This window comes from Gigantopelta aegis, chromosome 6, assembly GCF_016097555.1.
Source record: "Gigantopelta aegis isolate Gae_Host chromosome 6, Gae_host_genome, whole genome shotgun sequence".
In the NCBI taxonomy this organism is placed as follows: domain Eukaryota; kingdom Metazoa; phylum Mollusca; class Gastropoda; order Neomphalida; family Peltospiridae; genus Gigantopelta; species Gigantopelta aegis.
In genome coordinates this window covers 20,500,931-20,527,181 of record NC_054704.1, presented here as the reverse complement: position 1 = coordinate 20,527,181, position 26,251 = coordinate 20,500,931, and the positions used below count along the sequence as shown (strand labels likewise).

The window sequence follows — 26,251 nt, the reverse complement described above, 5'->3', positions numbered from 1 at the left end:
ATAGCAACTTTACTTTAAAAGTTGTCCAGTGTTCAGAAAACAAAAAAACATCATGCGCTAGTTTATTTTGATGTAAGGATATCCGAGTCGTTCCTATTCAAAATGACACAGCATCACATATTCATATGTCATTTGAATATATTGATCAATGGTTAACTGGTATATATACAGTTTACAAAAAATATGTCGTACTTTACAAAAATATGTTGTACCAAGTTTGAAATGATATGACAAAGAGATTATTACCCTCATGTGTTTCGGTATCGTCAATATCATAGATTAGGAATAAGCATAATGCATTATGCTCGGCAGATTTGAAGTTGTATGTGTCTCATATAAATGATAGTGAAAAGTAAATACAAGAAAAACATAAAAAGGAAAAATAAAATAAAATAAAATAACTGTATTTAAAACTTTGCAAATACCAGATATTTCAAATGAAGTTGTATGTGTCCAATATAAATTACAGTGAAGAGTAAATAAAATAAAAGAAAGAAAAAAAGGGAAAAAAAAGATAGAAAAAAATAAAATAAATAAAAATAAGATAAATTTAAAGAATGTTTTTAAAACTTCGTAAATACCAGATACTTCAAATGAAGTTGTATGTGTCTGATATAAATGTCAGTGAAAAGTAAATAAATAAATAAATAAATAATTTGTAGATAAAGACATGTAGCATTGATTAGTAGTTATATGACTGTCTGTTTTTTAATGAAACAATAAGGTGAAAATATAGCTGTGATAGGTCTATGTGAGGTACGAATTTTGTTGGGTTTTTTAGGTGGAAGGGGAGGCATATTTTTATTAAATTTTAATTAAACATCACTAGAAATCCGTGTGAATATAACTATAATTCTAATTGTTAAAAGTAACAAATACATTCCAATTAAGTTTATTTTATTGTATAAATATTTTAATTTTGCTTTGTTAAAACCCTTGACAGGCAACCCCAGACACTTCATCTAAGTTAATGTTCCACTGCTTTTGGTCTTAAACCATTCCAATGTAAACTTTAGTAGACCATTTTTCACTGCCATTTCACCATCTGATATGTAATATGTATGTTAGTCGCCAGAGATTCCCCATCTCTAATCACACCTGTCATGACAACTATCTATCATGCCCCGCAAGTTGTAAATAGCCTGGATACAGTGGTATTTGACAAGGGACGATACTCTTAGCGCACATGCGCAATAAGAATGCGAAAGAGGTCTATTGCAGGGCTTCAGAAAACTGTTTAGAATTATATTATATATTTGATAATAACATTTTTTTAAATAAATTTTGATTATATATTAATTTAATTTTGGCTAAAACTTATGACTAATTAAAAAAATCTGAGTTGGCTAATTTTTTTATTACAGCTATTTTGATTTAGAGTGTCACTTTGAGCATATATTTCACACACAAATACACACACACAAAGACCATATCAAACAAAAATACTTACTTCTAAAGGGATTCCACTGATATCTCCAACTATGTATGTTAGGTGTTGGTCTGTTTGAATAAAAGCTGGAAAAACAACAACAAAAATGTTTAATTCAGGGTGTTAATAATTCAACGTCTATTATAGGTCAACAACAAGGATCATTTTCAATAAAGCCATTTTTTAAATTGTATACTAGTTAACATTAAGTTGTTATGGAAAATGGATCTAGGTTACTTACAATGCAGAAATGGCAAAAGGAATTAAATATATTTTTCTGGTTTCTTTAACTGCTCTCCTGATTTGAAATTTGTCGCTTCGAATTATCAGGAATTATTTTCAAAAGCCAGGTGTAAGTTTAAAAAATCTGTAGTGTAGGGCTTCAGACTAAATATAGCCACCAGCTTGGAATTTACTATATACCTAGATCCACATGATCTATAATCTAGTGAAACACAATTTTGTTAGAGCAGAATCGCATACCACTGCAGAATGTTAGAGTTCCCATGATTGTGTCAACTCAAAACAATTATATATATTTGATTCACTACAATATACTTCTTGCTTTTAATTTTATAGCAAAATTTAAGAGACAAAAAAAAAAAAAAAAAAACATTTTCAATACAGCAACATATTTTTTTTTACATTTTCAGTTTATTCCCACAAGTGTAATACACTGAAGGCATTAAAAAAAATCTGAGCAACAGAATTCCATGACCATACATGATCCTATTTATGATTTTCAAGAATTTTTCTATAATCATCAACATGTTTTGATGCAAATTGCTCATATGTTAGTTTAATAGGTTAAAATAGTAATTTGTCAACTAATGTTAATTTTCCATGACCTATATCACAACCCCTGCAACTGCCCACGGCAATCTGCAATGCTGTGGAAATTGTTGCAGAGTTTTTCGTTCTCTGCTGCATTTCTTTTGCCGTGGACTATATTGGATTTTGTTTAACATTGGATTTTTTCCTTATCGTTAAAAATAAATTACTATGTGAACTGAAAACAGATTAAAAGTAAATATTAAAACAGTAACTGCACCGTTATTACTAAGTATCTGAATATCAGCATCATCGGACATGATTGTAAATACATGTAAATTACTGCGAGTATCAACTATATCGTTGAACTCTGTTGACTGTTTATAGCACTGCATTGCAGGGACCATGGGATTGCAAGGGTGTGACAGCTTATACATCGTTGAGCCGTAGCTATGGTGTATTGCAGGTGTTTTATTTTTATTAACACATACACTCCTACAAGTCACTTGAAGTGTTATGGTCAGCCTGATGATGAGACATTTGTAGAAAGACATATATACAGAGATATTGTTCCGACAATTTAATCAAAATTTCTGTCATTTATATTGGCAAAATATGCTACCCTTTTCTGGTGACAGGTGGCCTAATCCAAAAAACAACAAACTTTACCTATTTACTTGGGCTTGAAAGGGGTTTTAGTCTTCTTGACAGATTTCCTAACAGAAATTATGCTGTTTTTTAAAGAAAATTTTAATTCTATAGCGCATTAAATATATTCTGTCACTTTGATATAATATAATTAAAATATAAAGTTGAACTGGCACGTCACTGCGGACAATGATAAATCGTCATCCCCTTGCAACCCCATTGTTCTTGAAAGTGCACATGTCATTTGTGTGTTAACTGTTATGTCACTTTTAATCAACGAATAATGCCATTGGTATGAGTAAATCTTATAGCATATTGGCAAATAACACAAATAACAAACTAATCATTAAAATTTACTTACAATCCGAGTTTCAAACAAAATTGAAGTGGACACTATTTTTCCATGGCACATTATTTGCCATAGACATTTTCTTAATTTCAGGGGTTGTATCAAATTTCCATTACTTTCCATGCCTTGAACATGTATGACCCATGGATCTTCTTTCTTTTTTATGACTCGCAGAACCCTGAGCAATGTCAGGACTGAGGTGTGTTTAGTAAGGATAAAACCAGCATCTTGCCAATTTTACATTAAAACAGCACGGCTCAAACTTAACAATTTATCACCCATGGCATTTCACTAGTTTGCCAAACTAGCACCAACCAAAATTTGCAAGTCCACCAGAATTTCCAATAGTATACAGTACAAAATAATATTGTTGAACGTAATTGTTATATAATAAACTTAACTTCAAATGATCATCTAGATAGTATTTAAACAAAAACAAGTTGAGATCTTTTCCTTGCATTTTTGTTGACTTCATGGTATTAATTTAAAATGAGTGAAACACACTGAAGTAAGTCTAGAATGGTCATTCAGGGATCCACATGTATATAAAAAAAGTCTAGTTCCTTATTTCTGTACAATTCATATGGTACCATCTGCAATTAGATTTCTACAAATAAAATTACTATAACAAAAATTAATATGAATATTCTCAACCTATCAAAAACTATCCCATTAACAAAAAAAAGCTAAGTACTGTGCATCAGATACATTTAATGACCGTGTAAATATCCAATGCTGTGTCAACCAACAATAAAAAGTTGTTATTTTGCTCATTATTACTATGTCAAAATCCTATTATATGGTTGGTTACCACCACCAAAAACTATCCTACATACCAAAAAATGGCCCTCTAACAAATGTGCCATCTGCAAAAAAACATACTTGTTTGCCTTGTATGCACACACTAAATAGAAACAAGTGCATGTTTTTTTTTGTTGTTTTTTAACATTGTGCAATGGAATTTAGTTACCAGTACTAATTTTAGAAGGGTTTATATATATTCTTGAGTAACCATGAACCGGCCTATTAACGGAAAACTGTTGTTTACTTAGGTTTGTTTAATGTGACACGCCATTTAATATAGTGCACACAGTGCAAAATGGCAGTCGTGTATACTTTGTTTTGGGGAAGTTTTTTTTAAATCAACAAAAGTATTTTGATTTCAGGATTCAATCGTATGCAGATTCCTTAAAAACAAGTCACATGTAAATAGACCGGTTTATGGGGTAACCCGGTTCAAGGTTTTTCATGATATATACATGGCAAATACAGTGAAACTTCTCAAAACAGGAATTCCCTCAAAACCGGATGTTTTTCTTAACACCTTTTTAAATATCTGTGCAGAAGACAACCTCTGTAAACTGGACACCTCTTAAAATCAAACTTTTTACTTGGTCCTGTGCATGTCCAGTTTAGAGGACTTTCACTGCATCGCCAATTATCGAAAACCATACGAAATCGAAAACCGTATTATTTTGCTTCCTGGTATTTTGTAATGTCTGTGCATGTTTGATCGTTGACACGACAACAACTTCTTGTTAAGGAAGTACACTTAAAACAAATTTACTTAAAAATGCGGGGGAAAAAAGGTAACTATAAGTTTTATGCACAATGAAACTTATTATTACAGTTAATTTGTGCCCTGGAATCTTACTGAATGCAATGCAAATGCATGCCTAAACAGTAACAGGTGCATGACGGAATCCACAAAACCAAACATGTCTGCTAGCACTGCCGATTGAGTAATGATTGGTCACTTCCGAATAGCCGCTTTCAGGTCATGTGACTGTTTTCGAGGTGAAAACCCAATTTTGTTTTGTTGCCATTACGTTGATAACATCATAGTACGGTTTTTGATAATGCTTTCAAAATGACGTTTTCTTACCACCTGGTGCAATTCTTGATGGAACAGAGATAACTTGTGAGTATGTACTTACCTTTTTATACATTTTATTTCTAAATTGAACAAGGTAAACATTAATGTTGTTAAATTGATAGCCTGACATGACTGAGCATGCGCACCAGCTAGCCCGAGTACTCTTGACTATAAGAGAGCTAGACAGAAATTAGGACATCGCCGAGCTTTGTAATTGTTGCGACAGAGTGTCACGAAGCGTAGCTGAATGTGGGTGCTGTCGGGCTTCTTTCTGTAGTATGTGTATTAGTGATTAATATGTGGATATTTCTGTATCAGTTAACTCGAAAATGATCGATATAAAGGTATTTGACGTCAAACATAGGATTGTTGTGGTATTACAGCAGGAATCTTTGCCTACCGTTTGGTAGTCAGGAATTGCCAAAAATATACATAGGTTGGGCTCTGACTGTAATGATAGCGTATTTATGTCCAAATGTCCGTCTAGCTCTCTTACAGTCAGAGTGCACGGGCTAGCGCACCAGCTATTTCCTCTTAGTCGTACGGTTTTCAATTAAACGAGATAACACCAGATTTTATTCTTTTTCATATCTAGTTGATGCTTCTATTGTGAACAAAATGTGACATACTATAATCAAAGATCGTACTTACACATTTTTTAATAACAGAACGCAGAAGTTAAATGGGACGCTTTTTAATTGGTGATGGTTTTTGATAGTTTAGGATACTCCAATATTGTGAAACCGACCATGTCATTATAAGGAAACAAACAATACTGTTACTATCTTACCCATGCTCCAAAATGAAGCAAAACTGTATATATATTTTAAGAACAAATTAATGATATCCATATGATACATATCCAGTTGTGGTGTTATCATTACCACTACCAGGTCAAAGTCATATTCTGCCATCAAAATGTATTTCCTGGTTCATCAATGTGTTTTCAAAACTGTTACAATGGAAATAAAAAATTGAATTCAACTATATATCTTATTTAATTCTAAATTAATCAGAAGAAATACTACAGAAGTAATCTTTGGCGAAGTAGTAACTGTGTTATTTTAGGCCATTGTAGTGAAGCATAACTTCCCATAAGTAACCAATGACAGATTCTATTTGTAAACACACAAAAACGGAATGCATAGTAATGATAATAATGCACACATTTAGTGCGTTTCACATATCAATAACGATGTCTTACCTTGACCGTGACTTTCAACTGCATCAACTTGTGAAGAAAATGGTTGTAATGTTTGTAAAATAAGTAAAAAATGTAAAAAGTCTAGCACTCTATCCGTAGAGTAAACATCCAACCGCGCCATGCTGCTAAGTCAGGTCAATGTTGTCATTTTAGACATTACAAATAAAATCATTCATTTTTACGCAGATAAATAAAACGGTAATAAGTATTGGAAACAGTGATGTCAGATTCTCTATTGGTTGTCTTATTTATTTGTCGAATCATAATTTAAGATTATTTTATTCGAAACTAAAGTGATTGATTATTACTGCTAGCTCATTTTAGCAGGTGCGAGTCGTGTTGTGATTGGCTGTTCACTTGGTAACTTCCAACGAGTCATTTCCGGGTTATTAATATTTGCTATGTCAGAGTTGCGATATGTTCTTGTTTGATTAGGTATTTGTAACTAATCGCTAAATATAATTAATTGGGTATATTAATGTAAGAAATGTGTATTAAATCTATTTTTGTGAATTCTGTGAAACTTTGAAATGTTAAAACTGTATTGCTCTTCTGTATGCCCGTTAAGAGTGCTTGTTTATTTTTTGTATCGTTGGGTGCCCTGTTTCGGTAAGGGAACTGTTTGGGTGGATGTGAAATTTTGTAACGTTAGGAAAGTAAGCAAACGGTCTCCTTCCACATTATCAAGACTGACTGTCACTCATAAATTATTAGCCTTAGGCTAAACATTAAACTCTTAAATTTGCAAGACTATCCCAATTTTTTTTTTTTTAAGTAGTCCGAAGGGACATAGAAAGTGTGGTTCTAAAGAAACAAGTATTGACTTAATGTGCGCCCTTCACACATTTTTAAGGTGATGTTTCTTTGATAATGATTCATACCATTGACGTCCCAAACTGTTCACCTAACAAAAAAACACTGGCGTCGTGGTTAGGCCATCGGTCTACAGGCTGGTAGGTACTTAGTTCATCAAGATAAAACTCGCGTGCAAAACACAATGGCGAGGTTTATCCTGTCTATCCATTCCGCCATTCGCAGTTTCTGGACAACGGTTCCGAGGAATTTAGCTCGGAACGAAATTGCGGTCAAAATAACGATTACCATCACATTTCCCCACCCTAATCGTATATTGTGATTTATTTCGAACTCACTGAGACCAAGAAATACTTAATTTGAAACGATCTTCACTTTGAATTAAAGGAAAAAAATCCGACTTTACCGAGCGGATTCTAGCAGCCACTTTCAGCAGACAATATCAGCTGACACACATGGTGACGTTCTAAACACGAAATCATACGCCTTTCGATTGTTACTTGTATTTCCCACACTTTTAAACACACTGATATGCTAATTATTAGTATTCACTGTAACTTAAGAATTTCAGAGTTTAAAAGAGTATCTTACAAAACACACAAAATCAAAATAACAACCAAGACTCATTTTTATGTCTTAAAGGTCTTCGAAAGGCGCATGTTTCCGGTGTTTAGAACGTTGCCATGCGTGTCAGCTGATATTGTCTGCCAGCGTAATTGGCTGCTAGAAAGTGGCTGCTAGAATCCGCTCGGTAAAGTCGGACCGTTGTCCAGAAACTGCGAATGGCGGAATGGATAGACAGGATAAACCTCGCCGTTGTGCTTTGCACACAAGGTTTATCTTGATGAACTAGTAGGTACTGGGTTCGGATCCCAGTCGAGGCATGGGATTTTTAATCCAGATACCGACTCCAAACCCTGAGTGAATGCTCCGCAAGGCTCAATATGTAGGTGTAAACCACTTGCACCGACCAGTGATCCATAACTGGTTCAACAAAGGCCATGGTTTGTGCTATCCTGCCTGTGGGAAGCGCAAATAAAAGATCCCTTGCGGCTAATCGGAAAGAGTAGCCCATGTAGTGGCGACAGCGGGTTTCCTCTCAAAATCTGTGTGGTCCTTAACCATATGTCTGACACCATATAACCGTCAATAAAATGTGTTGAGTGCGTTGTTAAATAAAACATTTCTTTCTTTCTTTCTAACAAAAAAACATGAATACATGAAACAAAATAGATTATAATCACTTAAAGTAAAAAAATTGGCAATTTGGACTTAAAACAAATCCATTCTAGTAAACAAAAGTTAAGCACCCTCTGGAAAACAGAAAAAAGTGTAACATTTCTAACTGTGTTCAGGTGCATGCGTTTGCAAAAAGCGTTGTACTGAGCATGTGCAGTTCGTCATTTTCCATTTTTAAGACTTCTACATTTGTCAAGCCTTCTGGTCTGGTCCGCATCTTACCAACACCCATCGCTAACACTTAATGTCAATACTGATAGGCATTACGTTCATACCAGTGAATAGTTTGTAAATTGATTCTTAAGTAACACAATATATACATTCAAAATTATTTACAATTGTTATGAATGGATTATGAATACTATTCACTACAGTAGAGGCTAAAATTTTTAGCATACCTTGTGTAGATCGAATATAGTAATTGAAAACAAATTCTAACAAGGGGCTTAAAAATCATAAAAATTAAATGATCTGGCACGCGTGAGGTCACCTGACACGCACCAAATGTTTATTCATCTTCTTTCACTTCATTTCTATGAGTCATGTGGACCCGATATCAATAATTTTAAGGAATAAACAAAAATGACTTGGTAAAATTAATAGTTTTAGGGGTGTGTAAAGTTTTATATTTAGATACTTACTTGTCTGAACTTTATTGTTTATGGAAATGTGAAAAACCTCACAAATGAATGACAACAAATAGGATGTAGATTGTACAAACCGTGCACAAAACAAACTGAAAAGAGTTGGAAGCATAATGCAGTTAAGGACATTGATGATACATACCGGGTACTGAAGCAAAAAAACAATATTTATAAAATTAATCGAAATTGTGTACCCATCATGTTTCCCATTTAATAAAATTTTACCAAAAAACAAGTAATTTTTCGAACCTCATGACTAATTTTTTTTTAAACCATATCTATAATGATATAATATCAATTGGCTGAAGTTCCTGCCAGACATTCTGTAACACCAAATCAAAACCTTTCGAACCAAACATGATCAGAGAGTATAAATGTTAACGAGAGGAAAAAAGACAGTCCGAACAGCAGTATTTCAACCACCACAGATGTCTGTATTGTCAAGCAAGAAAGGGGCTACAACTCTAAACTTATATAATATTAATAACTGGGAATTTCATTATACAGTTTTCAATACATATTTCATTTAAACTATTCATTTTAGTCATGCAGCATTAAATACACCACTTTAACAAGATAATTAGGAAATAACCATATGGAGTTTTTACATTTGTGGGTGTTATTGTCTATTTGATCCCGCAACAATGAAACACCCGCAAATCTAAAAACTCCATATGGTTATGTCCATTGTAAACTGAATTGTTTTTTTTACGGAACTAACTGTATATTTGGTATTTCTTGAAAAAAATACCTGGCTACAATCTAACTGTAGACCCTTGAATCGTCAACTTCACATGTTCCATTTGCTAATGACGTCATTTTCTAATAACGTCATTAGCTTTCCAGGTGTTATTGTTTATTTGATCCCGAAAAAAAGAATGTAATTAACCAATCACAATACAGAACACACTCGCAGTCAGTTTACAATATAAATTTAAGTAGAAATGTTTAATGTTATAACCAATGGAAATTGATTTATATCAATACATAATAGTGCAAGAGTTCAAACAAGGGTATCTAACCGACAATGCATCCTTTGTCAATAAATCCCATATTTTATTATTATTTTGAAACATCTTGTTTTTACAACAACAAAAATTATTAGAACTAGCTTGTTTTAGCATGGTGCGGCACCATGCTTCAATAGTCCAGTGCCATCGTGCCTTAATCAGTGCCATCCTGTCCTGATATTAAACAAGCCTTTTTTCAACAATTAATTTTAAAATTGCATTTTTAAACACTCAGAAAATGTATTATTAATTAATAAAATATGCATGTTATATATTTTGCCATTCATTTATTAAAGCAAACCCATTGATTACAGTACATTTATTTTTATTTATTTTATTTTTTTGTCTTGAATGAAAAAAGAGGACCTTAAAAATGGTATACCATTCCTTGCCAAATTTCTAGGGAAAATACTTATCTGAACTGCATGCAAACATGGTATTGCCATTGAAATTTATCGTAATTTTTTATTAATAAATGTTTATGTCTTTTTGATTGACAATAAGAAATATATTACACTACTCACAGGTTACAATTTCCCAAAACATTTTCTACCCTTAAATGGTTTAAAATCCGATCCTACAATAAGTACAAGTGAAAACATTTATTTAAAAAATGAAAGAGAAATCTTGCTATGGTAACATAAGTTGTGGGATTTTATATAAAACTTTGTATTGTTACCATACATAACATGGACATCAAAACAGCCATTCAAACAAATTAATAATATTTTAATGTGAATAACTCATTGAAAATAACATCCTCCTCACTTTCAATAATGTTTCTTCATGTAAAAACCTGTAGAACCAAAGAAAAACGTTTTTGCTCAGAATAAAATTCACAACTATGATTTAAATTATAAAAATATTTTATTTTATTTTTTTAGAAAAGCTTGAAGAAGTGAAATTCATTTTGGGACCTTCAAAAAGACTTTCTGATGTTAACAAAATTTGTAATCTGCTTTTGGAATTATCTGTACATGAACATATTGAGACCAATGTACAAAAGAATATTGAGAAAATGGACGGGACAACCAGAGATTCTCCGAATTACTTATGCAGAAGCCCCTGGAGCTGCAAGAACAAGGAAGATTGGTATGTTTGCATGAAGAGGCTTTTTTTTTTTTACAAAACTCATCATGTCCACAATTGAAGAAAATAAAGATTTACACATAAATTGTTTGATATACTGTGCCATATTACATGGTCAGTTAAATTACCATTTATGGTTTGGTATAAACTAGAGATATAAGTTAACATCATTTTTCTCATATTGCCATTGACTAGTTTTTTGTGTGTTTTTTTAAAGTTAAAAAAAAAGAGACATACTGTTCAGTTGTACTGGTTTGTAGGGCCATCCTAAAACTAACGTACGTCATATACATGTTGTTATGTATATTTTTAGAAATTAGTTTTACTGTGCTGATAACTGGTTTCTAGCCATTGACATCTGCAGTGGTTATCAGCAGCACTACTCCAGTCTTGGTGCAAGGTTGATTTGTTATATTTTATTCCTCACTGGGTATTGACATTGTTATAATTTGGTAATCATGGTATACAGTTTTAGAGATAATATGCCTTTAATTATTTGGCCTGCTTCTTACAATTAAAAATGGCAATTTATTTTAATGAATTACTTGTGTCATATGATAATCTGTAGTATCTGACATATTTTTTTCAATAGTTAATATTATTGTAATAAGGCATAGCTAGCAGCTATTAATTTTTCAGATGTATTAAATTTTATATAATTACTGTTTTAACATGTCTTTCTATAGTAATACTTTTTAAATTAAAAAAAATATCTTATTGTTACAATATGTTTTGGTAAGAGTATTTTGGCACTGGAACCTACAGTAAGTGGGAAGATTTATATAGTTAGCATTGTTAGTAAATTGTTTTTATATTACCAGTAACTACTATGAAAAAAATTAATTAACAATTTTTCAGAAAAAAGTTTCAAATGGTCATTTACCCCTCTTCTGAAACACCTATACACTGCTTTAGAGGTTGATGTGACTGAAGTGGTTCCACAAGTAATGGAGTTGAAACAAATTTTGCCTGAAGTTCATCCACAGTAAGTTATTGTGGTTTATTACACTGTTTTTAGTGGTTCATGTTGTGTATATTGGCATGATGATTATGCATATTGTTTGTTGTACTAAATGTGTTTGCAGCAATTTTTACCTCCTGGATTTTTAAAACATTTAACAACCAGTTTCCAAGTTGGTTAGAAATAACGTTTCTTGTTTGTTACAGATTACATTATATTTATAACTTTCAGGAACTAATTTTTTGTTTGTTTAATTGCTTGTATGATCAGATGAAAACAAATAGCAGTTATTCAGTCTATTAATTCAACAATTGTTTTAAATTCAAATTTTTCCGTTATAAATTTAACAAAAGAAAAATTGTTTATTGAAATCTCAGCACATTTTAAACTATCCCTTTTTGGTATATAACATATGATTATTCTGTCTCTTGGTCTGAAAATGAGAGAGAAAATCCAATATTGTCACACAAATTACTCTTAACAAAAAAGCAACACTTTCCCATAAGTCAATGTATACCACAGCCATTGGTTGGGATGGAGGCGAACCTGTTTGACAGTGGGCAATTGATTCTACAATTTACTGGATTTCAGTACATTGCCAAATTAGCCAATTGCTAATTTTCTACAAAATGAATACAACATGCCTTAAATTAACTACATAACAGGTATTAATAATTTTCTACAAAATACTCTAGATTATAAGAAAATTTGCCAAACCAAAATTTGTTCCAATCTAAGTCTTGGATCCTTAGACTATATCACTGAGCTACATTAGCAGCTGTGTAGGTAATCATTATCAGTTGGCAGGGAATTTTTTTTTCGGTGTCTAGGTCCGATATGCAAATTTCAGAAATCGCTATACAATTTTAAAACATTAAAGGTGCAGACCTTAGTTTTAACTCGTAAGAATTGACACTAGGTTTGTTTAAGTTACAAACCTGTAACACATTTGGATAGTGTTACAAGAGAGTGAAACAAGAATATGTGAAGTTGGAACTGTGAAATACCATTAAAAATAGACTAAAACTTGACTCCATAACTGTTATTTCTCAGACGCATATGCATTTTTAAAACTATAAAAAAATGCATTTTGTGGTATTAGAAACACCAGGATGACCAAAAAAACTTTGGTTGTATGGAAATGGATAATCTAAACAATAAAATATAAGTAGCGTTTGATTTCAGTGATCATAAATGGCTCTAAAATTAGGTCTTACTGTTAAAAACTAGGGTCTGTCCCTTTAAACAATAATTGCTAATCAATTTTCAATTCACTAGAAATATTGCTAATCAATATTTTGAATACAAAATGTTCCCTGTTTTGGATTTATATAATACATTTTTTTCTTTTTGTATTTCTGTCAACTATAGTTGGAGCCAGTTATGGGTTAAGTATACTGACATATTTTGATCACCAGCATGACATTCTTTTTCAGTATAACTTAAATACACTTGGCAACTTCTTTTTTTTTCCTTCTTTTTTATTCACAGATACCTTGTTTACAATTAACTGCCCCAATCCAGGGGAAAAGGGACAGGTGGTCTACATGACCCATGAATGTGTTTTTTAAAACTAATAACAATTTTAAGTAACCTGGAATTTAGACAGTATTTGTATAATATTAAATAGTAGACCTTAATTGGCGACTTACATTAATTGGCACCACTAAATCATGATAAAAAATGCTTGCAAATTGAAGACCTAACTCATAAGTGGTTAGACTGCAGAATTAACAATACAATATACCCTTTACCAGCCCCGATTTTAAAGTGTTTTTTGTCCAATTATTTGAAAAGAAAAGGTGTTCTTAAAATAAAGAAAATGTTTTATTTTTATGCACAATTTCTAAAACGATGAGTAAACAAATAATAAATCAGATACATTCAGCCATAGCAAAGAATGCCATCTGCTCATTGAGTCTTGAAATTATATTTTCTTGGTTTATTTATCCTGATTATGTTATTATTATATTTGATTATTCTTTTGTTAATCAGTCTCTTCTAATTGGAGATCCATTTTGTATGTATGTATTATGAAAACAAAGTGAGAAAATATAATTTAAAACTTTGTGAATATACAATATTCCTTACTAAATGTGTGAGTAGTCCTGTTTTATTTATATCTTGACCAGTGTTGTCACAAATAGCACTCTTAAACTTGTTTTAAATTATTATTTCCAAAGCAGTTTTCCATTTCCATTAAAATGGATGCTAATAAAGGCTTTAAGGGGAAATGATACTACCGCATGCCGAGCCACTATATGGAGCACTGGTAGACGAGTGTTTGAAATAAGTACTTGTCTGTTTGTCCTGACAAGTGAAAATCTGCTCGAACAAGCAAAATGTACCTCAATGATTGTCCAGTGGACAAGTAAAACTGTTCATTGTAGTTTCATTTTGAGCATTCAAAAATAGGGTCCCTGTACTTGAATAAAACAAAAGATTTATTTGGACAGGTGAAAATATTGCTGGACTAGTAGATTTCTCGATGTTCTTGTCCGGGGGACTAATGAAAATGTCTGCTTATTTCTATCACTGTAGACTCGTTAATTAGCAGAACAACAGTAATATGACGTCACTAAGGATAGGTTTAGCACTGAAACATACTCAGGCCATCGGTCTACAGGCTGGTAGGTACTGGGTTCGGATCCCAGTCGAGGCATGGGATTTTTAATCCAGATACCGACTCCAAACCCTGAGTGAGTGCTCCGCAAGGCTCAATGGGTAGGTGTAAACCACTTGCACCGACCAGTGATCCATAACTGGTTCAACAAAGGCCATGGTTTGTGCTATCCTGCCTGTGGGAAGCGCAAATAAAAGATCCCTTGCTGCCTGTCGTAAAAAGAGTAGCCTATGTGGCGACAGCGGGTTTCCTCTAAAAACAGTGTCAGAATGACCATATGTTTGACGTCCAATAGCTGATGATAAGATAAACAATCAATGTGCTCTAGTGGCGTCGTTAAATAAAACAAACTTTACTTTTTACTGAAACATACTCAGTGACGTAACAAAATACTGTCCATCTATATAGCCATAGTGTAAGGGTTTCGCCATCAATTTCATACCTGAAGTTCACATTTCCCAAACACATGACAAATCATAGTGATGATTGATGATAGTTTGTATGTTCGCACACAGATAAAAGTTCACAAATACATATCACAACACGCAAAGCATGGGCGGATCCAAGGGGGGGGACCAGGGGGACGCGTCCCCCCCCCCCCCCAAAAATTGTTCAAGTGCCCTCAAAATGTCCAAGTGCCCTTTTTGTTTGTAGAATTTTTTTTTTTTTAAGTAAACAATAATTATATTGTAGATAAATGAAATCAAGATTTCCGTGTACATGCGCAAGCTTGCAGATATGTGTCTGTGTTATTGAGTCTCAATGGGGCCCCATTGAGGTTCTAACGCGAGTGACGCCAATTTACTTCATTATTGCTAGTATATTATGACGTAGAACTGTAGGAATTCATATTAATTGTAAATATCAAAACTTGTAGTAAGGTGCCCTTTTGACGAGTCAATGTGCCCTTCTTTTTTGGTCCCCCCCTAAAAATATTTCCTGGATCCGCCCATGCAAAGGTATACAAATTGGCAAAGTACATCAACTCAAAGTATATAAACTTAAATACATGAATTACGCAAATAATTGCATGAAAACATTAAGGGCCACATGATATTTAGAACACACATTGCACATCATTCGCAAATGCAGACAACTCTGCTTCCCCGAAGGGATGCAACTCGCATACACCTTCCGCACATTTACCATATATAACAGTTACACACATAGTCTGCTTTTAGTTTTCAAAACATGTTTTCTCATATATAATTTTTGTGTGTGTCAGCTTAGGGAAAAAACAGGTTTTGGCTTCACGTTCAATAAAATATCACATATCTTAGTGTACTTTGTTTGACTAGTTTGCAACGTTGGACAGGCAGGTCATATTATGACATCAGTTTCAGTACATACAGGTATGAGGGAATAATGCCACACACACACACACACACACACACAAATCCTCCACTCTGACCCCAGCTGCACTCACACCCACGATATAATTTTTTGTGGAAAATAATATTATTTGTACTGTTTGTGTTTTAAAAACATTGTTGATCACTCCAATAAAGCTGTTTTTAAAACAAAAAAGTTAAATGACTTATCGTGGAATTTTAATGAATATTTATCTATGTATGGGGTATTTCAAGCTTTAACTGTAAAAAAGTTTAATCAGTGACAGTACATTTTGATTATCTCATAATGAACTAATGTTCTCTTTATTGCATTACAGAAAAGTTTAAAATTAAATATGGTTAATGGATATAAAATATGATTAATTCAACTACACACAGGAAAAAAAAGAAATGTCATAGTGATTCATACACCTATTCACTTTATGGCCTGTGGATCAAAATTGTGTCAGGTGACCTATGATTATTATTTTTTTGACATTTCCATAACATAAGGATATCTTTATAATATTTGTAAATTTCAAGAAGGTGGTGTAATGACTTGTAAATTTAAGGGTATAAAACATTAATTCCAAAATATAATTCACTTAACCTCACAACTTTACTGGAGCACCACTCTTGTTTTTTAACCTTCTCATCATGATCACACAATATAGTTTGGGTGTGTTTAAGATACAGAGCTTTGGAAGTGTGTTTAGTCTCTATATTTCCTACAATTAGAAATTTGTCTTGGGATAATTTAATAATTCTGAAATGCATGTATCTTCATTAAAAATACTTATGTGTCTTTTTTTTCTTCTTTTTCTTTTTTCACCCAGCTTTGCAGATACACTGAGTATTTCAGTCTCTCAGATATGTGGTTACAAAAAGTTACTTGCAAAAGTAGAAGCTTTAAGAAAAGAGCGGTATGATTCAGATAATGATGATCATGAGACCAAACTTCTAAATGTAAGTAATTGATTGGTTTTAAAAATGTCCAAGGGTTCTGTGATCATTTTAAATATTCTGTTTAATTCACAAACACTTGTTTACAAGCAAACTAAACACTCATGTTTAAAAAAATAAAATAATAATAATTATAAAATAACAACACTTACACAAAGGCATTCAAATGTATTTGCATCTGTTTAGAAACCATAAATTATTAATATGTTCTAGGAAAGCTAATTGAACTTGTAACGATCATTTCTATTACAATTGTTTAGTGTAAGTACTTCCACATTTTTTCACAGCTGTGGGATCTGATGATGCCAGGCACAGAGTTGCAGCAGCGTATATGGAAGCAGTGGACCGAGATTGGTTTCCAAGGCAAAGATCCACGCACTGATTTCAGAGGAATGGGCATTCTGGGTCTCGATCAGCTATTGTATGTTAAACAAATTGTAGTATTAACCATAATGGAGGCACATTTAACTGAAAGTGTTGTGTTTTAAAATTATTTAATGCCTCTATAAAAATTGCAAACAGCTAAAAATAGTAATTATTTTTTAAATGGTACACTTAGGTCTAATTAAAGAATGTTTTTACAAAACTTGTCGTCCATAATTGTAGAAAAGGAGATGACAACATGCTTTGATATACCAGTCTTATTAGTAGCATGGCGTCTTTGATATACCAGTCATATTTAATTTAGTAGTGTAGAGCCATTGATATACCAGTCATGCTAGTAGAATAGAATCTTTGATATTCCAGTTATGTTAGTTGTATGGAGTCTTTGATATCCCAGTCATGCTAGTAGCATAGAATCTTTGATATTCCAGTTATGTTAGTCATATGGAGTCTTTGATATACCAGTCATGCTAGTAGCACAGAGTCTTTGATATACCAGTTATGTTAGTAGCATAAAGTTGTCGATATACCAGTCATGCTAGTTGCACGAAGTTTTCGATATACTAGTCATATGTAGCATGAATTCTTTGATCAATCTAATTAAAATTGGAGCTCATGTCCACCAATCAAAACCTTACTTGCAGAATCATGCCAGTGATTTAAAAATAATTTGAAAACATTCCGAATTATCCTGAGGGTATACGATATGTTTCATGTGAATTACGAATGCCTTATTTAGACCAGTAGAACTAAATTTAATCAGATTGCTAACAACACTGCGTAGTCTCCAATGTCCATGTAACATTTCGTCTGTAAATAATAATTTAAATATTGACCAATCACACTTTGTCTTTTATATCGTTATTTGGGAGCATACAAATTCTAAAAATATCGGGCGAGTCTATTTTAGTGGCCGCAGTACAGCGAACCATACCAATACCTACGGGATGGGTTATCAGTCTTCAGTTTTACATTACAAATTATTTATTTTATAAAATAAAACATGTTTTAAGGCATTCGTAATTCACACGAAACATGTCATATACCCTCAGGATAATTCGGAATGTTTTCAAATTATTTTTAAATCACTTGCAGGATTCTGCAAGTACGGTTTTGATTGGTGGACATGAGCTCCAACTGGCTGCTGTTAGATCCACATGTAATAGTGGAGCTAATTTTAATTAGATTGGTCTTTAATATACCAGTCATGGAACACTGGCTGATGGGCGTTGATCTTATGACCCACTCCAGATGAGTACTCTGCTACTGAGCTACTTCGCAGTCCGTGACCATAGAAGTCTGTCAATGCTATATATGATAAACCAAGGTCTTGTCACTATTTGTGAAAGAGAGAGTAAACTCGAACATGAGCCTTATGTGTTGGAAAGATGCATACCCGGACCACCAACACATACTGACACTTTAACAAATGAAAAATGCGTAATTTTAGAGTTAATAAAAAACATGATTATTCTTGCTAACTGGGGGCAGCCATTTTCTTTTGTTTTCGAGGTGTCAGGTACTTTAGTTTGGGGCGAAGTTACATCAGCTCCGACCAACTTCTGTATGCACAGTGTAAACAAAAGCAGTAATTTATGACAAGGTGCTTCTCTTTGATCAACCTGACTTGTAAAACAACATAAATGACATGATAATATAATAAACTTTTTAACTAAATATATTTCAAGTTGCATTAACGAAACGAAATAGGGTTATAGTATTTCTCTCTGTTAAATAATCCAAAGGAAAAATGTATACTATTAGGCCTATTGGTATGCTACGTTGGAGCAAAAATGACAAACCACGATACCAAAGTGATAATTTTCTGTCCTTTGAGACTACATAATTGGTTAGTTCTGTGATTTTAGATGGGGAAAGTCTACTTCATCAATAGTTTTACAGAACCATTTACAGTAATAAACCATGTCTATTATCACTATAGGGGCGACAGGTATGCATTTTTGTGTCTAGACAGCTGTAATTAATTGGCTTGTCTGGTTACCTATCAAATATACACCTGTCAATCAGGAAACACAGGTAGAGGCAACTAACTGTCGTTATGCATCAAGCATTACATAACTACTGGCTGGACACTGGAATGGAACAAAATGGCTGCACCCGTTATATATAATAGCCGTCACATATAACTGTTTTATTATTTAAATATAATAATATACTTGTTGATATTAAGCAATAATGTGCATTATATATCATTGAATATACACACCAGTCCAAAGGCCTTGTGCGAACATTCCTTTAATATCGGCTTGTACTAATTGATTATCGAAGAGTACTACATGTATATATTTTTGTTTATGGTTGTTCTTAATATAATTAGTAAACCTTTCAATGGCATGTGGCAGTAGCTAATATTATTTTACAATAACATTCAAACAAATGTGGAATAAAATTATACATTGTATAGTTATAAAATTAGGTGGTATCGTGCTCATTCAATAGAGCTCTTGCCTGGGGTGCTTTGATCACATGATTGAACCTCATCAGTGAACCCATTTTGTGATTGTTGGGGGTTTTTTCCATTCCAGCCAGTGCTATAAATCAAAGGTCATGGTATGAACGGTCCTATATGTGGGAAAATTAATATAAAAAATCTTTCTTTTATTGAAAACAAAAATGTAGGTTTCCTCCAATAACTTCATTTCAAAATTAACAAATGTTTGACATCCAATGTGCTCTGGTGGTGTTATTAAACAAAACAAACTTTAACTCTAGGATATGAAATTCAATTTAACAAATGCATTTTTATTTCAGGTATTTGGCAAAAGTTTATCCAAACCAAGCAAAACATTTATTATCTCAGTCTCAGCATCCTCAATATGGGTGAGTATATATACTTTATACTTGTTTAACAACATCCCAGCAAACATTTTAATCTACACCTGTTAGATGTCTGATATACGGTTTAGATGTCTAGCATATATTAATTATAACTCTTGGTGTAAACAAGGAGGGAAAAAACTATGTACATTTTTAGAATTGCTGTGTTGATTGTGAGCAAAGATTTTTCTCAAAGTAAATATTAAAACCTCCAGTAACTTGAAAGTTAGTTTGTTGGTCTGCCAAGTGATAACCATGGACAAAAGAATACTGGACAGAACAGCCAGATATTCTTAGAATTAGTTAAGAATAATAGATTGACATTGACAAAATAAAATGATTTTTTTGTAATACTTGAAATAAATAACATGAGAGAAAAACAACAACATGTTATTGTAATCAAATTCTTATTTTCAGCTTTTCATATGCCATTGTTGGAATCAACATGACTGACATGTGTTACAACTTATTGAAATTAAAAAGACTTCGAGGTCACTTCTACAATCTAAGAAATGATGCACCAGAATTATCAGATTTTCATGAAGTATATTGTAAGTTATGTTCTAGAGCACTACTTTTAGTGTAATTGAACATTCTGGTCTGTGAAAATTTTGTTTGCTGAAATATAATGAAATGATTTTATAAACATGTAACTATTCACATACTGTGTAGAATTTTCATATATAGTGAAACCCCTCTCAATAAACTGGATTTTCCTCAATACCAGATGTTTTCCCGGTCCTGTGACTTACCAATCTTATTACACCAAAATTTACACACAATTTTAAACTGAACTCAAGACTGATAATTCAGTTCCAACAATGTGTTCATCTAATGCAAACTGTACTTTAAAAAATAGACAATCACACCAATATCACTTAATTATTCCAAATATTTCCTCTGCTGATTACAAATGAAACCAGCATGTGCATGTTTGTGTTAACTGTCAAATGTAGTCACTGTTAAAGATGGCACATCCTGTTTACATATAACACATAAATTAAATTGGCATCTTAAATATTTAACATGATAAGGAGTACACAAGAGTACAATTCTTTGACTCGGCTTAGTGGAAAATACATTTCATTTCATATCGTTTCAAAATGTCTGAACATACTGAAAAACTCCATCCTACTGAATTGTCATAAATGCACCTTTTTTTTAAATAGGTGTTGTAATTGACAGTTTTGTCATTTTTTGATATCAGTATAGAAAATACGTATAGCATAATAAAATAGGTCTTTGTCAATTTGTTATATTCTTTTACTAATCACCTTTTCTTTTTGGTTGCTTTTGTAGGTTATGTGTTTGTGGACTTTGTAACCTTCTGGTTTGATGAAAAACCTAAAGATATTATGGAGTTTGAAAGACTGAAAGACAAGTATCAGAAAAAAATGATGAGGAAATTGAAAAATCGTTCAACACTCCTTGTAGCCAACTTTAAAAAAAGAGACAGTTGACCGTTCTTTCAAGATATATTTCATTTGTCTTAATATTCTCAAAAAGATGTGACCATTTTGTCAACATTCTTTGAATTGAATATTTGACATTCTTTATGAAATGAAGGGACTACATAAACCAAAATATTAGTTTTGGTGATTTAAACGGAGCAAGTGGTTCATTTTGAAGTCTTTGTGGATAAAATAGTTGATTGCTAGAACTTTTACTTATTTATTTGGAGAGAGATGATATCTGTTATCATGTTACTAAAGGCTGACCATTCATTAGATTAATTTCAAGGTAAAATACCTTATATTTAGGGAATATCTAATATTTATTAATTTAATTTATGAAATAAGAAACAATTAATTAATGAGAAACTCATTTCATTCTTAAATAGTTTTTGAAAAACAACTTTAGAAACCCCAACAAATTAAGCATGCTCATTATGGATCAAAATGCTAAATTTATAAAAGATTTGTGATCTTGTTTGCAATTTGTGGTAATTGAGATCTGGCCAGGTGCATATAAAACTTTTTGAGTCTAGAATCTGAGACTCTTGACACCAAAGCAATGCCATACAAATTGTATGCATGTGATATCATTCGAGATTTGAATCTAGACTCTTTAAGTTTATAAGCATGGACCCTGTTCAGATTTGAAAATGTCCAATTCGACAGGAATAATCTGAGATGAACATAATATTCAGAAAATACAAGATGGCATGTTTAAATTCCAAACTGTGGGAAAAGTAATTTGAATTTAATACAATTATACATTCCAAATAAACTTTGTAAGTGCTATAAATAAATAAATATTTTTATGTGAACTGTGACATTTATTTGCAAATCACTCCGAAAAGAATAAAATACTCAACAAATGTAATACATTTCTTACAGCACACATAATTGTGGTTATTAGAATGCATAATTATGTGCATAACAACTTTGAAAAATAATAGTGTTTTCAATAGCTGCCAAAACTTAAGACACTATAGTAGAATCAGAGTGAGAGAGAGAGAGACTACAACTGATTACACTTTATGACAGCACAATACCACTGAGCTACATCTCGCCCCTTCATACATCCAGATTCCAGTTAAAATAACTCTTTTTTTTTTCTTTTTTTTTCTTCACTAGAATTAATCAAATTTTCTTAAAACTAAAGTACTGTTATGTGAATTAAAATAGGCTATGCAGCTTTTTAATTTGTGCTGGCATGAGTTCCATTCCAGATGTTGGGAATATGGAAGTAAGGGATGTGAATGGAGAGAGGGTATCATAATTTTTAGCAAAGCTATTCCTGAACAAGCTTCATTGTGAAATTGAAATTATGTTTTTATTCAATGATGTTTCTACATTTGTTAAAAAATATATTTGCAATAAAAATGTGTTTTGAAATAATTAAAAAACACAAATTATTGGTATTTTCAGTTTACATCTGTTTACTAAATAAAGAATCTGTTTCTAAGAATTAGTTTGAACATTATATTGTCCGTCTTATTAGTCCCCAACTGGTCCAACCAGTGGGGACTATAGGTTTCATCTCTGTCCTTCTACCGGCCTCGGTGGCGTCGTGGCAGGCCATCAGTCTACAGGCTGGTAGGTACTGGGTTCGGATCCCAGTCAAGGCATGGAATTTTTAATCCAAATACCGACTCCAAACCCTGAGTGAGTGCTCCGCAAGGCTCAATGGGTAGGTGTAAACCACTTGCACTGACCAGTGATCCATAACTGGTTCAACAAAGGCCATGGTTTGTGCTATCCTGTCTGTGGGAAGCGCAAATAAAAGATCCCTTGCTGCCTGTCGTAAAAAGAATAGCCTATGTGGCGACAGCGGGTTTCCTCTAAAAAAATATGTGTGGTCCTTAACCATATGTCTGATGCCATATAACCGTAAATAAAATGTGTTGAGTGCGTTGTTAAATAAAACACTTCTTTCTTTTTCTCTGTCCTTCTGTCTGTCTATATGTCTGTCCCACATATAATTTTCCAGATGTTTTTTGTCCCAATACCTTGAGATATTGAGCTGAAAATTACAGATCGTGTTTCATGGCGATAAATTAATTTTTCAGTTTTAAAATAAGAAAATTTATTTTCAGACTTAAATTCCAAACCGTGGGAAAAGTAATTTGAATTTAATACATGTATACATTCCAAATAAACTTTGTAAGTGCTATAAATAAAGAAATATTTTTATGTGAACTGTGACATTTATTTGAAAATCACTCCGAAAAGAATAAAATACTCAACAAATTTAATACATTTCTTACAGCACACATAATTGTGGTTATTAGAATGCATAATTATGTGCATAATAACTTTGAAAAATAATAGTGTTTTCAATAGCTGCCAAAAACTTAAGACACTATAGTAGAATTGTGAGAGAGAGAGAGACTACAACTGATTACACTTTATGACAGCACTGAGCTACATCTCACCCCTTCATATACATCCAGATTCCAGTTAAAATAACTTTTTTTTTTTTTTTTTTTCTGTTTTCATCAGAATTAATGAAATTTTCTTAAAACTAAAGTACTGTTATGTGAATTAAAATAGGCTATGCAGCTTTTTAATTTGTGCTGGCATGAGTTTCATTCCAGCTGTTGGGAATATGGAAGTAAGGGATGTGATGGAGAGTGGGTATCATAATTTCTATCAAAGCTATTCCTGAACAAGCTTCATTAGTCAAAAGTTTGTGTGAAATTCAAAATTATGTTTTCATTAAATGATGTTTCTACATTTGTTAAAAAATATATTTGCAATAAAAATGTGTTTTGAAATAATTAAAAAACACAAATTATTGGTATTTTCAGTTTACATCTGTTTACTAAATAAAGAATCTGTTTCTAAGAATTAGTTTGAACATCATATTGTCTGTCTTATTAGTCCCCAACTGGTCCAACCAGAGGGGACTATAGGTTTCATCTCTGTCCTTCTGTCTGTCTATATGTCTGTCCCACATATAATTTTCCAGATGTTTTTTTGGAACAATGCCTTGAGATATTGAGCTGAAAATTACAGATCGTGTTTCATGGCGATCAACTCATTTTTCACAGTTTGGAGATAAGAAAGTGTATTTTCTGACTTTTCTTTTTCAATTCCATGTGATATCATAATGCTTGACCTAGAACGTGTATACATGTCTGCAGCAGTCTACGGGTTAAGATGACATTTTTTATATAGCTTTATACTTTCATAGCAATTAACACATTTTTAACAGAGTTATGGCCCTTGAATTTAAAAGATACAAAAATCCTTTTGATGCATTTGGGGACATGTATTGCTTTTGCAGTACTCTCAGAATGCTTCAATGATTAATATATCATAAACAAATAAGACCGATGGGGCAAAAAAAACAAAAAATAGTATTGATTTATTAATCATTGGTTATCGACTCAAACATTCGTTAATTATAACATAGTCTTAGAGAGGAAACCTGATACATTTTTCCATTAGTAGGAAGGTATCTTTTATATGCACCATCCCACTGACAGAATAGCACCACTGCCTTTGATTTACAAGTTGTGGTGCACTGAATTAATAAAATTTTCTTAAAACTGAAGTACTGTTATGTGAATTAAAATAGGCTATGCAGCTTTTTAATTTGTGCAGGCATGAGTTTCATTCCAGCTGTTGGGAATATGGAAGTAAGGGATGTGAATGGAGAGTGGGTATCTTAATTTTCAGCAAAGCTATTCCTGAACAAGCTTCATTAGTCAGACGTTTGTGTGAAATAGAAAATTATGTTTTCATTAAATAATGTTTCTACATTTGTTAAAAAAAAATATATATATACTGAACAAAATAAGAAACTTCTGCCAACTTTGCTTGAACATAACTTGATGAAAACAAACCGGGATAATAATTGTTATATATGCGTTTAAAGAGTGTTCCATGATGCATCGTTTGGTGCAAAAATCATGGCCATAGGTTAACAGAAACTGGGAGAAATTTTGACCAAGTGTGGTAGGGGTTAAAAAAAACGGGTATGACCACCTCTTGAATTGACCACTGCAGTGCTTCGCAGGCGCATAGAATTGACTAAAGTGTTGGATTTCTGCCTGTGGAATATTGTTCCATTCCTGAATGAGCGCTTGACGAAGTTCGTTGACGTTAGCGGGTGGGTTGGGACGACGCCTCAATCGTCTGTCCAGACTATCCAAGACATGCTCGATGGGGTTGAGATCAGGACTTTTAGCGGGCCAGTCATCAATGAAATCAATGTTATTTGTCCTAAGAAAATTTACAGTGTCTCTAGCTATATGAGAGGTGGCATTATCATGCTGAAAAATCGAGATGTTGGCGTTGTTATGGAACAGAGGAATGACGTGATGAGCGAGAATGTCATCGCGGTAACGTTGAGCATTTAAACTGCCATCAATGACGACTAGTGGTGAACGATAACCATGGGCAATGGCTGCCCAGACCATGACACAACCCCCACCCCCGAAACGATCTCGTTCAAGAACACAACAGTCAGCATAGCGTTCATTTCTCCTACGGTAGACGCGCACCCTGCCATCACCACGTAAAGAAAATCTGGATTCATCCGAAAAAAGAACGGTATTCCAGCATCGCCGTATCCAACGAGTGTACACGTGCCCAATTAAGACGATTTAGACGATGACGTTGCGTTA

The 26,251-nt window shown here is 32.8% G+C and overlaps 2 protein-coding genes across 7 annotated transcripts in view; one reads left to right on the top strand and one right to left on the bottom strand.

Moving 5' to 3' along the window:
- The window catches only part of LOC121374134 (transmembrane protein 131-like), a 66,354-nt gene extending 59,956 nt beyond the window's left edge, over nucleotides 1-6,398 (bottom strand). For all 3 annotated transcript variants that reach the window (XM_041501086.1, XM_041501088.1, XM_041501087.1), the window contains exons 1-2: nucleotides 6,278-6,398; nucleotides 1,451-1,515 (exon numbers count right to left, since the gene is read on the bottom strand). In XM_041501086.1, the coding sequence (XP_041357020.1) occupies nucleotides 1,451-1,515; nucleotides 6,278-6,398 (186 nt within the window). The remainder of the gene's footprint in view (nucleotides 1-1,450; nucleotides 1,516-6,277) is intronic.
- A 230-nt stretch (nucleotides 6,399-6,628) lies between these two features.
- LOC121375503 (ELMO domain-containing protein 1-like) lies at nucleotides 6,629-23,037 on the top strand. Of its 4 annotated transcripts, XM_041502985.1 has the most exons (9): nucleotides 6,681-6,712; nucleotides 7,131-7,230; nucleotides 10,868-11,075; nucleotides 11,931-12,057; nucleotides 16,824-16,953; nucleotides 17,238-17,371; nucleotides 20,107-20,175; nucleotides 20,590-20,723; nucleotides 21,472-23,037. In XM_041502985.1, the coding sequence occupies exons 3-9, from the start codon at nucleotides 10,919-10,921 to the stop codon at nucleotides 21,630-21,632; spliced, it is 912 nt and encodes a 303-aa protein (XP_041358919.1). In that variant the 5' UTR covers nucleotides 6,681-6,712; nucleotides 7,131-7,230; nucleotides 10,868-10,918; the 3' UTR covers nucleotides 21,633-23,037. The 4 variants fall into 4 exon arrangements, with proteins under 4 accessions (XP_041358917.1, XP_041358919.1, XP_041358918.1 ...); XM_041502983.1 differs by lacking the exon at nucleotides 7,131-7,230 and having other exon boundaries at nucleotides 6,629-6,712; XM_041502984.1 differs by lacking the exon at nucleotides 6,681-6,712 and having other exon boundaries at nucleotides 6,741-7,230.
- Nucleotides 23,038-26,251: the final 3,214 nt, after the last annotated feature.